The following is a 16388-nucleotide window of genomic DNA, read 5'->3' as shown; positions in this document are numbered from 1 at the left end:
AGGGCAGCCCATCTGCATTGGGAGTCATGGAGACATTTGATTAATCCTGTTTATCTGCTGATCTCCCCACCCCTTATCTCCCAAATGTCTGAAAAGTCTTCAGATTGGCACCAGAAGTATAAATTCAGCCCCTTTTAAGCAGGTTAGATGACCCTGTGTGGGTTTAGTCAGAATTCCCTTTGAGTATTCCCTTTAGGAGAGGGCGAGAGGAGACCTGTAGCAAGTGGGCGGGAATCCCAACACACACCCTGTAAATGCATGGAATTCCCCCACGTGAAAACAAACATTTCTGTGTGGTAACACAGAGAGGCCCTGTTTTCTCAAAACCCCATTTTAGGCCTCCTGCCTCTGTGATTACAACAACAACAAAAAAAGCTGTATACAATTTAAGTTCGGGACGGGACTTTTCTAACATAGCATTATCAACGCAACTCAGGAGAGTTGCTGGATGGTTGAAATTATACTCAGCTGAGTAGGGCACATCCTTAACTGACCCCAGAAGAAAAGAGAAAAGCAAGCTCAGGTCTTTCCTGTTGCCTGCTGAGTTCTGGCTCTGTGTCCGGGGCTGGGGGTTGGGACACGCCACACACGCACCGTGACGCTCTGCCCTGCTTTTGTCTCCACAGAGTTTCTCCACGGCGGATGGAGGTAAGTGCTCTCTGCCCTGGCTGTACTCAGATGCTTCCCTCCTGGTCCACTGAGTGGGTCTCATGCATACAGGCTCACCAGGAGACAGATGTGAAGTGGCCCTTCCTAAGGGCATCCCCGGCAAGGGCGTCAAGAGGTCAACATTGCCATCGTTACTGCCTCTGCTTCTTGACTTGATACTTCTATTAGCATATTGGCCAGTAGTTTTTTTTTTCCAGTTTAAGCCTCCCTAAAGACTTGCTGTTGGACTTTTCTTGAAAAGGGTTGGCAAAAGAACATGCTGGAGTCAGAACTAAGTTTCTTACAGGAACCAACCCATCCTCACAAGTCGCTAAGTCTCCAGGTCACATGAGAGGTGTCTTGGTGTTTAGGAAACCCTTCTAAGGCCTCTGGAACTTTCTTTGGAAAGGACAGAGGACCTCTTTTCCTCCATCCTATGCCAGCACTGTCTCTCTAACCTTCCAGGGAAATTAGATGAGGCAGAATTTTCTCCCTCCCATGACATCTGACCCTGAGCCCTGCTCCCAGCCAGACAGAAGGGACAGGTCTTTCTCCTGTCCCCTCCTCTGCCTTCGTGGGCTGTGGGGATGAACTTGGGAATCTCTTCTGGGATTCACTGTATCCCCTGGCCTCAGCTACAAACTCAAAGTTGCTGTTTTCATCTTGGCCCTCATGAGATGGGCTTTGAAATGCAAGGGCGCATGGGAGCCTCAGCTGCTACCTGCTTCTCATGTGGCTCCCACACAGTCAGCCTCCAGCTCAGGAAGAGGACGAGGGGTCAGAGGACTTGGCTTGGCATCAGAATGTTTCCCATTGTCATTGAGGGAGAAAAAAAAATAGAGGATCTGGATTTCTTCTGGATCGGCCACAGACCAGGTATTTGCAGGTAGGACAGTTCTGTCTGGTACAAAAGATAGGCAAAAAAAAAAAATAAAATAAAATAAAACAATAGAGAAGATATCATGAACCCCACCCCCCAGCAAGTAAAAGACCTGGATTTGAGCTCCCTCGTAGGTGATCTTTGAGAAGACACCAATGAAAGCCTCTGTTCTCAGAACCTGAGGCAAGGGACGCACCAGCAGGAACTCTGGGAGAAAAGGACCAACCACATTTCTAGGAGAGAAGCCCAGCCCCCTAGGTTGTGGCTTAACTGGGGCACAGGTGAAGGGGGTGGCCGCGGGCACGTGGGGGCGCTACACAGAGAACAGCAGAGTTCACGTATGGGGAGGTGGAATCGCTGCCAGGCCATGCTGGGGCTGGAACACGTACCCACAGACACTTGCATCTGCAGAAGTCATGTTCTCTCATGCTGTGCTCCTCCCCAGTTCCTTGTACTCCATCCTCTAACCAGAACCTTCCTTGGTCTTTTCTCTGATAGTCGGGGTAGGGAAGGAATCTGTATACCCTGCCCCTCAGCTGGGTGTGTCTGGCATAGATGTCTGCGTAGTCTACTACTTAATAAGCCAAAATGGAGCCATGTTGCAATCTGTTACCCCAGTCTCTTTCCTTTGTATCCCAGAAACCCCACTCATTTCCTCCTGCAGCCTTCCCACAGTTTTTTCTGGATCCTGCAAAAACTCCCAGAGACAGGAAGCAGCCTGGCAAAAGACTTTGGAAGCCCCAAGATGGGTGAACACAGGCTTAGAAGGCTATGATTCTCAGGGATCCTGGGGAGGTATTTCTGTGGTCTTCTCTGTCACCCTACATTGTGACTCCTGACCTCTGTGTTGGTGACTTCTCCATCAGTTGTACCTACTAGCAAAGGAAGATGTCTAAGGAAGAGCACACATGCTAATAAGAATATGATCCATGCCAAGGTCATTTTATGATCTGAGAATAAAACCCCAAATGTATCCCACTTGGGGAACATTGGGCGGTCTGTTTTCAAATTCTTCCTTCCAAAAATTCTAAATTGATGAGACCTTCTTAGAGTCAATCAACTGTTGCTATTAAGACTTAGTAAGAAATTATTCTAGAACAATGATACTGAAAGAAAAACCTCAGTCCCAGTATCATAGACGGGCTGGCCACAGAATCTAGTTCTAGCTTGGACTATGTGAACTGTGTAGTTGCTGCAGAGTGTCAGTCCCAGCATTCTCTACCTAGGAGTGCTGAGGAGTAAAGTGGGTGCATATGTGTGAGTGCGTGTGTGTGTGTGTGTATGTGTGTGTTTGCGCACACACACACACAATGGCTCTTCTTTGGATACCCCCTGCATATGATCCCAAATATATTAGAGGAAGTGGTAATATTGCTGAGTCTTTGATGGTGTTTGATGTCATGGAAGCCCTGCTCATCAAGAACAGTTCATTCCACTCTTGATTGCAATTTCCTGATGAAGCTATAATGCGCCTCTCCACTATTTAAATAGCATTGTTACCTACCAGAGCCTTCACTGCTTTATGTGAGTATAAATCACATATGGTATATACTTTCTGTGTGATAAATACCGGGACCAAGAAAATCAACTTCAAGGAAGAGTTTTTGTCAACTCACAATCCGAGGTTCAGCATAGTAGGGAAGTCAAGGCAGTAGGAATTTAAAACAGCTGGTCACATTGCACCCACAGTCAAGAGCAGAGAGAAGTGGCTACGTGTCTGCATATTGGAGCTCAATCGCCTCTTTTCATTGACACAGTCCAGGATCCCCTACGTAGGAGATGGCACCACCCACAGTGTTCAGGTCTTCCCGTACCAGTTAACATGACACAGTCTCTCAAGGGGCTGGAGAGACTGATCCGCATCCAAGAGTACTTGTTGCTCTTGCAAATGACCCAGGTTCAGTTCCCAACACCCACAATGTGCCCTCCAATTCCAGGGGATCCAATATCCTCTTCTGCATTCTGAGGGCACCAGACATGGATGTGATACACATGATACATACAGGCAAAACACTTATATTCAAAAAATAAAATAAGTCTTAAAAAAAATTAAGGCAATTCCCCACAGATATGCCTATAGGCCAACCCAATCTAGAAAAACCCCTCATTGAGACAGTTTTCCCAGCTGATTCTAGATTATGTCAAGTTGACAGTTAAGGTAGCCAGCATAGTATATATATCTACAGTATATATCTAATGTGAAGCCTTGGCCAAAACAAAGGATCATGTACGTTCTGGGCCTATCCCAGTCTTGCTGTTGGATGCTGATCTTAGATTCCTGTCCTGTGCCAGTCTATGGTGTCCTGGAGCCACACAGTGATTGGGAAATCTCGATATTTTGTTGCCTATCAAGACTTGATTCAAGAGTTCTCAGCGGGGCTGCACCTCCAGTTATAGCTACACGTGTTCTTCATAACGACTACAGTGCTTTAGCTAGATGGAACGAAGATGCGCTCTTCATTTCTTCCCCTTATGTGATGTGCTTTATCTTCTCTGACAGCAGAGAGAAAAAGAGACCCCTGGTGTTAATAGAAAAAGGACGCTAGTTAATAGTTAAAGGCCATTTGCTATTCTGTGTGCTGTGTTTTCACAGACCTCCTGGCTATGTAACAAATACGGTTTAGTACTTCCTTCCTTCTCCTCCTCTTCCTCCTCCTCCTTTCCTTCTTCCTCTTCTTCTTTTGTTTTTTTTTCTTTATGGGGGAGGTGTGTTTTGTTTTGTTTTGTTTTAAGACAGGATCTTTCTATCTAGTCCTGACTGGAGCTTACTCTGTAGACCAGGCTGGCCTCCAACTCACAGAGACCTACCTTCCTCTGCCTTCTGAGTGCTGGGATTAAAAGTGTGCACCACCACACCTGACCTAAGGTTTGCACTTAAGGACACATTGAGGAGGCTACTCTGGTCTCCCTCTGACATCTCTCTCTCTATCCCTTGTATCCTAGCAGAAGTCATGTAGCCCCCAGCCCTCTGAGAGTTGTGGTCATTGGGCCTGCATCTGGTGCACATTAGACAAGGGTACTTCCGTCACCCATTCACATCTGTCCTGGAGCAACCTCCTGGAGTACGATAAGACATAAACCCTGAGCTACAGGCTCTTTCAGAAGCTCACTCTCGTGTCTGTAAGTGGCGTTTGCTTCCAGCTGCTAAAATGTTCACCCTAGCAACGCTATGCTTAGCATAGAATGTGCTAGACACGTGTGTGCTCAATCTCTGAGGTCTTACTTGGTCTATTTAATGGCTTAAACCTCCATTTCATTTGAATGCAAAAGGTCATACTTGTGGAGGTCCCTCCCATTCCAGAGGTGTATAGAAGTCTTTGGTGAAACTCAGAAGGTCTGCAAGGCTGGTCTAGTCATCGTCCCTCTCCTTAGTTGCTCTAGTACCTGATAGCTCTGTCATCTTTTCATGAACCGCCGTTGTCAAAAGGCTCCTAGCCCCTCCAGACTGACTATGCCGCGCTGCTGCCATCGCTGGCCCTGCCCTGTGCTTGCCTGGGGCATACATCCTCCGAGACCTCCCCACAGTGAGAGCAGCGAGACAGCTGCAGTCTCCGAGTTCCGGAGTAATAGAAGCTCAAAGTTAGAGAAAAATATTCAACGTTGGTATGGCTACACAGCCCCCGGCTCAAATCCAGACCCGTCTTTAGGCATTCCCCTCCAGGCAGCTTCATAACCGCTTCCCAGCTGACTTCCTTCCTGTAGCAAAAGGATTTTCAGATCTGTCTTTCCTGCCCGGGATCCGGAGCCTGTGCAGCTGGGGAAAGAGAAGAAAATGCGAACCTTGCTTCGGTCTAGCGTCTTCTTACCTCGTGCTTACGTCGTGTTCCTTGTTTTGTTTGGCTTGGGGGATTGTTTGGGACAGCCTTGGACTAGCCCTGGCTGGGCTCGAATTCTACACACAGTGGCTGACCTCAAACTTGCGGCAATCCTCCTGCCTCTGCCTCCCGAATCCTGAGATTACAGGTGTGCACTACCATATTCTGTCTGGGGTTTTGTTGTTCTTCTTCTTGGGCTGGCTTGCAACTTGGTATGTAGCCCAGGCTGGCTTGAACTCATCACTGTCCTCCCGCTTAACCTCCCAGATGTTGGGATGACAGGCCTAAGACACCTTATCTTTATTATGTCCTGTGTTTTTATCCCACATGGTTGATGTGGAAAAATAAACCTATTGTCTTAGAGAAATTCCACCTTTGCCCTAAGAACACGATGGTTCATTATCAGTACATCCTGCAGTGTTCGGACTCATATGTGAGTCAGTGTGCATGGCCCGGTTGCCATGGAGTAAAACTGATCCTAGTCCAGTGTCTGTTTATAGATCTTTCCAGTGTAAAGGCTAAAAAGGGCGGGGGAGTAAGAAAAAGATCTGCCAGAACTAAGGCAACATAATAGGTGTAAACAGGGCACAGAACTAGAGAGATGACTCAGTGGCTAAGAGCACAGGCTCGGCAATCATGAGGACTAAATTCCAGACCCCAGCCCCAGCATAGTAAGTCAGGCATCCCTGTGACCTCATCTCCAAGGGGTGTTAGAAACAGAAAGACTGCTGGGGTTTGCTAGCCGAGAAAATGCAAGCCCCCAGGTTCGTAGAGAGACCTTGCCTCAAAGGAATAAATAGAAAGTGGTAGAGTAGACACCTCCCGACCTCTTCCAGCCTCTGTGGGTGCATGCATGTGCACACACAAACACACACGACTATACACTCAAGACGCACATATACTTTTTTTGCATTAGGGCAGGTGTAAGATGTGAAACAGGTAAAGGGCTGATGGGGGCCCAAAGTGGGAAGAGCTAGGGCTTCCGTCCCAGGTCCTGAGTAAACTGCGGGCAGTAGGTCACAGGATAGAATAGAAGAGAAACTGCAGATGAATAGCTACACAGATTCTGGTGGGGGCACGTTGAGGACACAGGGGGTCGTTCCATGCTACTACTGCTGAGTGATTATTGTTCCAAGATTCTGGGACTTAACCACGACGCACAAGAAGAAGTAGCATCGCACAGAGCCCAGCTGCCTAGCATCTTCCTTCTTTGCTTTCCTGTTTCTCTCTGGGAGACTCCCAATTCTTTTTGTCTGGCTCCACGACTTTGCTTACCTTAACCTTGGCATACCAGTCAGTGTTCATCCCCTGCAGGTTTCACCTCCTAAGTGGACTCGTCAAGGTGTTTATCCAAGTGCAGCTGATGGTCTCCCTCCTTAGCCCAGTGACACACGCTCTGCTGAGCCAGCAGTGAGTTCACTTGGCCATGTTATTTGGAACCTCAGCCTGAAGTAGCAAGTTATGGGATGAATTCTGGAGTTTGCTCTCACATGTGTAAACAGTGGCCTTCTGAATGAATGTATCTCTGAAAGCTCTGTTTCCAGTTCAGAGAACACACTTGACCTTTCCCCCGCTTGCCTTGCATTTATGTTTGTTAATACAATCGGGGACTACATAAACTACAAATCTCTGTTTCTAAAACTTTATATTGATTTAATATAGATTATGTATAGTCTCCTTTTTGTCAATAAACAGTGGATTGACTAAGCTAAATACATATTAAATATATTTGTCACTCTTTCTTACGTGTGAAGAAATTATGCTTTGGAAATAACATCATTTAAAAAATCTTCAGAATGGATTGCTTTTCAACTCAGGCAGAAATTTCCTTCCACTATGACCTGGCATTCTGCTTTGCTTTAGTTCTAGATTTTACCATGAGTGATCTTTATATCTATACTACAAATGAGCTGATTTAACTTCCTTAATAATATACATTGTGTACACACTTGGTGCTGGCCTAAGACCCAGGGGAGTCATGATGAGCAGAGAGCAGTCTCTGTTTTCATCGAGTATCCTAGTTGAATAGGACAGGAAAGACAGTTAGGAATCACAGGAAATGTATTTAGACTAGAATACGGAAGTACCGTACTGTAGTAAAAACGCAGATGTTCTTAACCTGGAAGGCATAGAACTTCATCCCGGGAGTGATGGGGAGGAGGGGTAGCGCTTAGGATGTGTAGGAAGTCACACATAGAGCAGAGTGCATAGGGGTGAGCCTAGAGGCACACAGGAACAGATGCTAGACTTGGGAGGGCATAAAGTCTCCCGAAAGCAAGGGGGAAAGTCAGAGAAAACCCTTACAGGCATTTATGTTTATTGTTTGGGGATCATCAGGCAGTGAATTCTAAAGAAATGATCTAAAGCAAGACTATAAACAGCCATGTATGTGATATTGTTTTTATAATTTCCAAAAATAATTTGTGCATTTAATTTTTTTTGCCAAAAGAAGACTGCGACATAATATACTAGCCATAGTCCCACATAGTGTACTTAGTATCTACTGGCTGCAAATGAGTCCGATTCTGTTATTCTATAGTAGGAGCACAGTAACTGATTTTTTTTAAAAAAAAAATCTTTCACTGGACATTGGTGGCACATGCTTTTAGTCTCAGCACTCAGGAAGTTGAGGCAGGCAATCTCTGTGAGTTTGAGGCCAGTCTGGTCTACAGAGCATGTTCCAAGGAGGGAAGGACAACTTTCACTTTCATTTAAATATTTAAAAAAGAAAAAAGAGGGATTAAGAGCACTAACTGCTCTTCCAGAGAACCCGCGAGTCCCAGCACCCACATGGCAGCTCACATCTGTCTGTAACTCCAGTTCTAGGGGCTCTGATCCCAGCACGCAGACATGCATGCAGGCAAAACACCAATTTACATAAAAATAAATAAAGAAAATATATTTTGAAAAAGGAAAGAAATAAGAACTGGGCAGTGGTGGTGCACATATTGCAGCACTTAGGAGGCAGAGGCGGGTGGATCTCTGAGTTTGAGGCCAGCTTGGTCTACAGAGCAAGTTCCAGGACAGCCAAGATTATACAGAGAGACCTTGTCTTAAAATATAATTAATTAATTAAAATTGTATGTATGTATTTATACGTGTGTATATGTAAATATGTATACATAGTTCAGAGATAAATTCAGATTTTCTGAAAACTAGGTTTTGGCAGTAGGGGACAGAGTCTGTCTTTAAAGGATGGGGGTTCCTTTTGGTAGTTTCAGAGGGATGAAAGCACCCAGTAGGGCAGGGAACACAGCAGTAGCCACTGTTACTTTTCTCTGCCGGCCGGTGTCAGTGTATCAGACTTGTCTAGCATGTAACAAGGCCCTGGATTCAGCCCCAGCATTGCAGAGGGAACAAAGAGTAACTCAGTGTGGTAAGAAGAGAAGGGGGACACACTGTTCTTTGCACATCTCAGTGGATATCCCGTGTTGGCTCAGTGGTACCGACTTCATCATGCCTCTAGTAACTGGGCTGCCTTTGCTTCTTTCCACCACCTGGACTCATTGTTCTAGGTTCTGGAACTTTCTGATGACTCTTCCCATACACAGACACCCTTGGGACTTGAGCTCTCTGGCCAGGATCCCTCCTGCCTCAGCTACTCTGCCTACTTCCAGCTGCTGAGCTAACACTCGCTCAGCCTTCTTGACACTGATCGCCTTGTCCGTTATGTAGGGCAAGCAAGCTGCTGTCTGGGCAGTGAACCAGTGCTGGGCCTCCCAACACTGTGCCTGTTGTATTTTCTGTTTTCTGTCCCCAAATACAGTAAGCTCGGCTTCCTCTCAGCTCCCTGGCCTGCCAGTCTGGTCACCCACAGCGGATCCACCACCAGGGCAGGAAGGGGCCTGCAGAGAAGCTGGTAAGTCCCCAAACCCTTTGGCTTTGACTCCAGGACTGTCCGGGGCCTTGTGCTCTTCTGAGCTTGGTTTGTGAGATAGGTGCCCTGGTGTCCTCACACAGAGAGACTCTTCCTAGCCAGCTCTCAGGTGATGCGGCACAGACAATGGCTACACAAGGCAGGCCCTGGCCCCATAGGTACCTGAGGTCTAGTAGGAGGGAGATGTAAAGAAACCACAGGACACTGTCTCTCCAGCTTTGGTGGGAAGGGGACATGTTCTTCTAGTATCTGTGGTCACTGTACCTCGCTCTGCTCTTAAGGTGAATCTGTATTGTGTGTACTGTGTCTCTGGGGTTTTTGATTTTCCTCACTGATGTTGTAGATCCTGAAGGGGCTGTGCTTGAGACTGGGTGGGAAGGGTTTTCAAAGCTTATGAACCTCTCGCAAGAATCCTTTGAGGATCAAGCTCTTCCTATAAATATGAATATGTACTCCTAAGTCTTCACTTTTCTGGAGTTTTTAGTTATTGGAGGATATTTAGGGGTGATCAGACAATTAAAGAATGTGTGCTTCTTGCTAGTGTTTCTGACAGTGGGCTGCTGTACAGACTCCATATTCGTGAATGTAGAATGTGAAGAGCCGCACTCAGAGATGTGCCCCAGAGACGAGAGTACAGGGATGCAAACAGCAGATCTCCCCACCAACCTTTTTGCTCTACTCAGCAAGGTGGGTGAGGGTGGAGGAAGGAACAAGTAGCCCTGAGCCACAGTTAGTGGCAGTACAGGTGGAATCAACTATGAACACTGGGTTTTGGTTTATCTACTAAAGGTAAACTCACATTTAAAACGAGTCTCATAATAACATAGTTAATAAAACAAAATCATCATGGGCTTTTAGACCAGAATAAACCTTATGTAGGTCAACCTGAATATTTTTTTGAAGCCAAAAGTCCCTCCTTATTTTAATATAAGGCAAAATTAAAAGCTAATCGTTGACCTAGGTGGCATATCCATGGACTAAATTTCAATGTCTAGGAGACATCTCTCAACACTTCCTTCCACTTAGTTTTTACAAGAATTCTGAAGCCTGGTGGGGCTGCAAGTGGCATTTGGCCACACCCAAAGCAGGTCCCCATCCCTGGAGATCCGGAGGAGGATTAAGCTGGAACCTGAAGTTTATAGCTCTTATACGAAGATTCACTAGCAGTCTTGCTGGGGACTCTTCTAAGTGCGCCAGGGTGTCCAAGGTCAGCTGGGGAATAGAAGTTGAAAAGTCACATCTTCCTACCTGTTACTACAGATCAACTGGGGAATAGATGTTGAAAATTCATGCCTTCCTATCTATTGCTACAGATTTGGTACTGATGGATCCTGGCAATTTGTGGCAAGAAACTTTCTATTCTTTTCTTAAAAGGACATGAAGTATGATCTTACTGAAGGGTTGGTCAGTCCTTAGATGGGGTGTGTGAGAGAATTCATGTCAAGAGGTAGAAATGGAGGCTGAGAGTAGTGGGTACCCTCCCTTAATCCCAGCACTAAGTATTATCCACTGCTCATACCCGTCTCTCCAGGCTGCCCAAAGCCCTGGGCCGTTACAAAGGTTTCTGTCTTCCCGATTCTAAGCAGCCTCTCAAGGCGGCTTTTGTTAAGTGGTCTTGAATCTCATGTCCCTCACCCACCAGGTCCTTTTTCTGGAAACCGTGGAAAGCCTTTCACCAGCTCCATCTCACGTCCACGGGGCTCCTGCACAGTCCTGGAGGGGTTCCTGGCCACGAAAGCTCTTTTCTCGTTTCCCCTCCTTTGAGTCTCAACTCTGCGCAGACTGCAGAAGCCCTTCATGTGGGGAGGCCTAAGGACTGTCAGGCCAACTGGAGGTCCTTCGTATGGCGAGAGGTGAAGGCATGCTGGAGGGGAAAGACTTTGGCTATAAACTTCTTGGCACAGTGTGTTTTAAAATTGTATGCACTGAAAACAAAATGTTCTCAGGCATGATGGCACAAGCCTGCCATCCCAAGACTGGAGAGATTGAGACAGAAAGATTGAGAGTTCAAGGCTCGCCTGGGCAAGTGAGTACAACTGTGTCACCCCAGCATTCGGGAGGTACATGCAGGAGGTTCGAGAGTTCAAGGTCATTCTGGACCCCGTAGTGAGTTTGAGGACAGCCTAGACTGTATGAGACTATGTCATAACATGACAGCTGCAGGTATAGCTGAATGGTAGAACATTTGCCTCACGTGCAAAAAGCTTAGTTTAATCCTGGGTGCCCTAGAACAGTTACTCCTCTCACAAACAAACCAACCAAAACAAAACAAAACAAAATCCCCCAAAAGTCACGAGTAACCCCATAGCTCAAGAGGTTGAGGAAGAAGGATAGCAAGTTTGAGGCAAAATGGGCTGCACAGCAAGACCCTGTCTCAAAAACAAACAAAAAACCCTGGGGTTGAACCTGTAACCCAGCGATGGAGCACATGTGTAGCATGCATAGGCCTTGGGTTCGATCCCAACACTGGCAGAAACAGGGAAAATGGGGCTAAAACTGAAGTGATTGCATCCTGCTGGCTCATTGCTCCTGTCATTCATTTTGGTGTGTGACTGTTTAAGAACACAAGCAAAACAGGAATCTCCCTCATTACAAACACCAAGGTAAGCGTTCTTCCCTCCTGCGTAGCTTGCTGGGCGTTTAACTGGCATTTCCGTGTTACCATCCAGGCGGACTAAGCATTGCCTTTGATTGTCTTTGGTCAGCTCCGAGATTCTCAGTCAGTCCTTCTAGGTACCCTTTACCAAGGAAGAGTAAATGCAGAGAGAAATAGAGACCACATCTCCAGTGAACCACTAAAAAAAGAAAGAAAGAAAGAAAGAAAGAAAGAAAGAAAGAAAGAAAGAAAGAAATCTCTGTGCTTCCTTTTGAAGCTTCCTTTTCACCTAGAAGAATAAAGTATTTGTGTAATATTGTATTTTATAACACAAACCTAAGTCATAAGATATTTAAAGTATTCTGTTCTCAATTCTAGAAACACTGAACTGAGCGTGTACAATATGTACTTATAAATGTGCATATACATACACCCCTAATGGAACTCTGTTCCCATGTGGTTCTGTCTCCGTGTCGTGTCACATTTAATAACATTTAAAATGACACACAAGAAATAAAAAGGAATCCAGAGGCCAGTGTGGTGATCCCTGCCTGTAATTCCAGTACCCCAGGGGGTGAGGCTGGGAAGTGAACTTGAAGCCAGCTTGAGCATCACACGGATTTTGACAAAGGCATTCGAGGTTGGCTCTCCTACTGTTGCCTAAGTCCCTCCTCCACTCAGCAGGAGCTCTCAGTTCCATCATCTGCTTTTCTCTCTCCCCGCTACTCCAGCTTCATCACCACCTCTCTGCACCCCACCTCTCTGTACCCCACCTTCTCTCCCACTGAATTCTTTCTTCCTTCTGCCATGGACCCACATCACCTTTCCAGAGGAGAACTGCTCACCCCCACCCCATCCTCATCCCACCCCCGCCACCCTCTAGTTCTAAGAGCAGGCAGAGGTGAAAGGAGGCTGGGTGCAGAGTGATGGGGGAAGGAGCAATGATGGGGAAGGAGCAATGATGGACCAACTAGGTGGGTTTTCTGGGCAGAGAGATGGACAGCTCGAAACATCCCCGTGTTAATTGTCTGTATCCTGTCACAACATAGAAATATTTTGCTCCATGCTCTGTACTGGTGGCAGGTTAATATATCATATTGCTCACATGTTGTTGGAAGTTTGGGAGATAATTCAATATTCTGCATACCAACGTCAATCATTATGTTAATAGTGGTAAAATATATCTTAATCCAAATATGAATTCTTACTTTAATTGTAAATTTATTTTAAAAAAAAAGCTTTGGAGTTCATATACAATCGTAAATAACCATTTTCTTTTTCTGATCACATGCTGTATGGAAAAACAGGAAATCATCAAGATAAATATCATTTTTATATAACAGTCTTTGTGTGTGAACCTGTGTACCCCTGTCACAAATAATGGTTGGCTTCCCATAGTGTCACTTGAAAAAAATCATTTTCTATGTGCCAAGCAGCCAAATGTTCAACATGGATGTCATGAAAAGAAGTCACTGGGTTTTCCTTCTGAATGGTTAGCTCAGTGTTCACCTTGAACAGACTGTATCGTAGCATACAAGTGGCTGGAACAATATTATTGCTGATTTCTTAAACTGTGGCAAGCATTAATTGTGAACCTTTCTTTGGTGTTTTATTATACAAAATATTGGTGACTGGTGAAGACCGTTTAGTTACATTTACTTGTTCAATGTGTATATCAGGTTCCTTCTGTAGAAAAAGTTCTGGGGTAGTAGCTGGCGGTGGAAGATCACATAAAGATGATAGGCAAGGAACTAAAAAAAAATCCATGAACCTGATAAATCATCCCTACAAATACTAGTGGTGGTACACACTACAGTCTGAGCGCGTGGGGGAGATTTGGGGTTCAGAGCCACTCTGGACTATACAATCACACCACTGGGTAGAAATTGTCCAGTGTCTCAGAAGAGTTTAGAAAGCGTCCAGGAGTCTTAAGAAGAACGGGGTGACTTAGAGATGGGAGGTTCAAAGAAAGCATTTGGGAGAAGGGGCAGTTGATCTTGACATTGATGGCTGTGTATGTGGACGTGTAGAAAGTGCAAAGGATTTTGCAGGTGGGAATCTTAAAATCAGGAACTACTTAGATACAGGATGGAGTGATTTGGTTTGATGTGAGAGGAAAGGAGAGAGAGGATTTGACAGCTGGAAAAAACAACTAGGCTCTTCTTACCAGCTGGTAGATAATCAGAAAAGGACAGGGGTTCGGGCACTGACGAGCAGGTATGTGAGGCTCTAGGAGATTATCGGAGGAGAACTGGGAAAAACAGGTTAGGCAGAAGGACCACAGGCCCAGGATAGTCTTGGCAGTGTTCTGAACGTAATGTGAGGGCTACGGTGGTCAGCGTGTGTGGAAAGCAAGACAGACCATGAGATGAGGAAGGAAGGAAGGATGGGGACAATTCTGACAGGAGCTGGATGCTGAGCCAGGGAGTTGGTGTTTCACCCACACAGGCAAGAATAATGTTTCTGAGAAGAAAAATTCAGACAGGTGGAGCGTGGCTACAGGCTCAGCAGAAATAAACGGCCTATTGGTAAACATTTCAGACTGTGATCCACATAGTCCCTGTTAGCAATCCTCCCTCTGGTATTTCCTCTCTCCTCCCTCTCCTCCCCGCATCTCCACTCCTCCCTCCTCCCCTCCCTAAACTCTTTTACTCCTCCTCTCTCCATTCCCTTCCTCTTCCCCTTTTATCCCTCTCTTCCCTCCCCTTCTCTCTTCTTTTCCTCTTACCTTTCCTCTTCCTTCTGTCTCCTTCCTTCCTTCTCTCCTTTTTTTCTTTTTGAGACAGAGTTCAGGTAGCCCATGCTGGTCCCAAGACAGTGGAGAGTGATCTTGAATTCCTAATCCTCCTGTTTCTACCTCCCAAATGACTTTTTTGTCTTTTTACACAACCCTCTAAAAAGTATAGAAAACCATTCTTCCCCCTGGCCATACAAAAACTGGCCCCAGTCTGCCTTTGCCCTTCTGTCTATATAGTCCTTGGGACTTGAGTAGGAAAACAGAAGTCACTGAAACCTGAAACATGGCTGTTGGGCTCAACAGAGTGGTCTGGATTGGGGCCTGCTGGGAAGAGATAGGGATGAGGAAATGGATGGGAAGCCCTGAAGCAGATCCTCTCAGTGACTGGATTAGAGAGATTAGAAAGAAAGTGTAGATCAGACATGGTTCAAGGATTCTGACTTAAAGACTAAGCGCCTAAGTGCGGTACTAGTGTCACCTCACACCAAGATGAGGGAAGAGTTGAGAGAAGGTGTGATAGTTTCTTGGCTGCTGAGCCCAGCGTGTCTGGGTACCATCTGGGTGAAGGGTGCCTGCAATCAGGTGACTCTGTGGACCTGCTACCCCATTCCATTCACAACATGTGTCTCACAGGGAGTCTCTGAGGGGATGAACACAAATGTTGGGTGTCCCAAGAGGCTGCAGGACAAGGAAGCGCACTACTTAGGAATACCACCGAGCACTGGGATGTGAGATGGTTGGAGAATCTGGTGCCTTGGGTACCACTCCTCCTCAGCCTAGGCAAAGGGAGAGGAGAGTCTCACAGTGGTGAGCATCAGGCACTATACTGAGTGGAACAGAGAATGGGACAGAATCATGAGCCTTAGCACTTTTCAGAGAGGAGTGGACAGAGCCTTTAATCCCAGCATTCGGGAGGCAGAGGCAGGTGGATCTCTGTGAGCTCGAGGCCAGCCTGGTCTACAGAGTGAGTTCCAGGACAGCCAGAGCTGTTACACAGAGAAACCCTGTCTCAAAAAGTCAAAAAGAGAGACAGAGAGAGAGAGACAGAGAGAGGAGGGGGGAGGGGTGGAGGGAGAAGGAGGAGGAGAGAGTGAGGAAAGAGAGGACAGAGGGCCTTTTGGAGCATCATCCTCAATTCCTGTGTTACAAGCATCATGACAGCCTGCCCTTTCACTGGCTCCTTTTTAGAAGTTTTGCTAAGTGGCACAGATGTGCTCCATCACATGTGATTTGAAAATCACCCTTGATAATAACTCTGTGACTTCTGTATGGTGCTGTGGTCGCTGAGCCATTTGAAGGATGCTTTCTGTCCTACAAAGAATCCACCCAAGTGTTGCCTGATGGTAACTTTACACTCCAGCTGGAGGTCAGATAACGACTGGATTTCCTCTTAGAGCACACCGTACCAATGCTTTCCGATTCTTTCCGTTTCTGCAGAATAGCTGATCGTACTGTAGAGGGGGGCAGCTATGTCCCGCCTGCAAAACACTTGGCATCTCCTCCATTAACAGGTTCGAGAAAACGTAGAGAAAAATATAGGCATATATTTGATGAAAGAGTTGGGAAAATGACTGTAAGCTTCTGGAAGGTAGGCACATCTTTGAAGCTGTCTCTAAGCCTAGGCAGAGCTCAGTCACAATCACATGCATGTTGCTGGCCTTCCCATTATCCTGTCCTGTTAGACCTGAAGTTTCTTACTTTAACTGTTCTCCTAAAGAGTTCATTGAGATGCGGTGACTCTATGCCTCTGTCTTCCCAGGGCATTAAGCTTCTGTGTGAAGAATACACAGCTGCCTCTGTCCACACTGCACGCCTCATGCTAACACTCAGGATGC

General features: G+C 46.2%; 1 protein-coding gene across 4 annotated transcripts in view; it reads left to right on the top strand.

The window, feature by feature from the left end:
- The window catches only part of Palm2akap2 (PALM2 and AKAP2 fusion), a 409045-nt gene that overhangs the window by 224927 nt on the left and 167730 nt on the right, over positions 1 to 16388 (top strand). For all 4 annotated transcript variants that reach the window (XM_075967151.1, XM_075967150.1, XM_075967149.1 and 1 more), the window contains one exon: positions 627 to 648. In XM_075967151.1, the coding sequence (XP_075823266.1) occupies positions 627 to 648 (22 nt within the window). The remainder of the gene's footprint in view (positions 1 to 626; positions 649 to 16388) is intronic.

This window comes from Microtus pennsylvanicus, chromosome 3, assembly GCF_037038515.1.
Source record: "Microtus pennsylvanicus isolate mMicPen1 chromosome 3, mMicPen1.hap1, whole genome shotgun sequence".
Lineage (NCBI taxonomy): Eukaryota > Metazoa > Chordata > Mammalia > Rodentia > Cricetidae > Microtus > Microtus pennsylvanicus.
The sequence above is the reverse complement of the archived record's forward strand: the minus strand, read 5'-3'. Positions and strand labels throughout refer to the sequence as shown.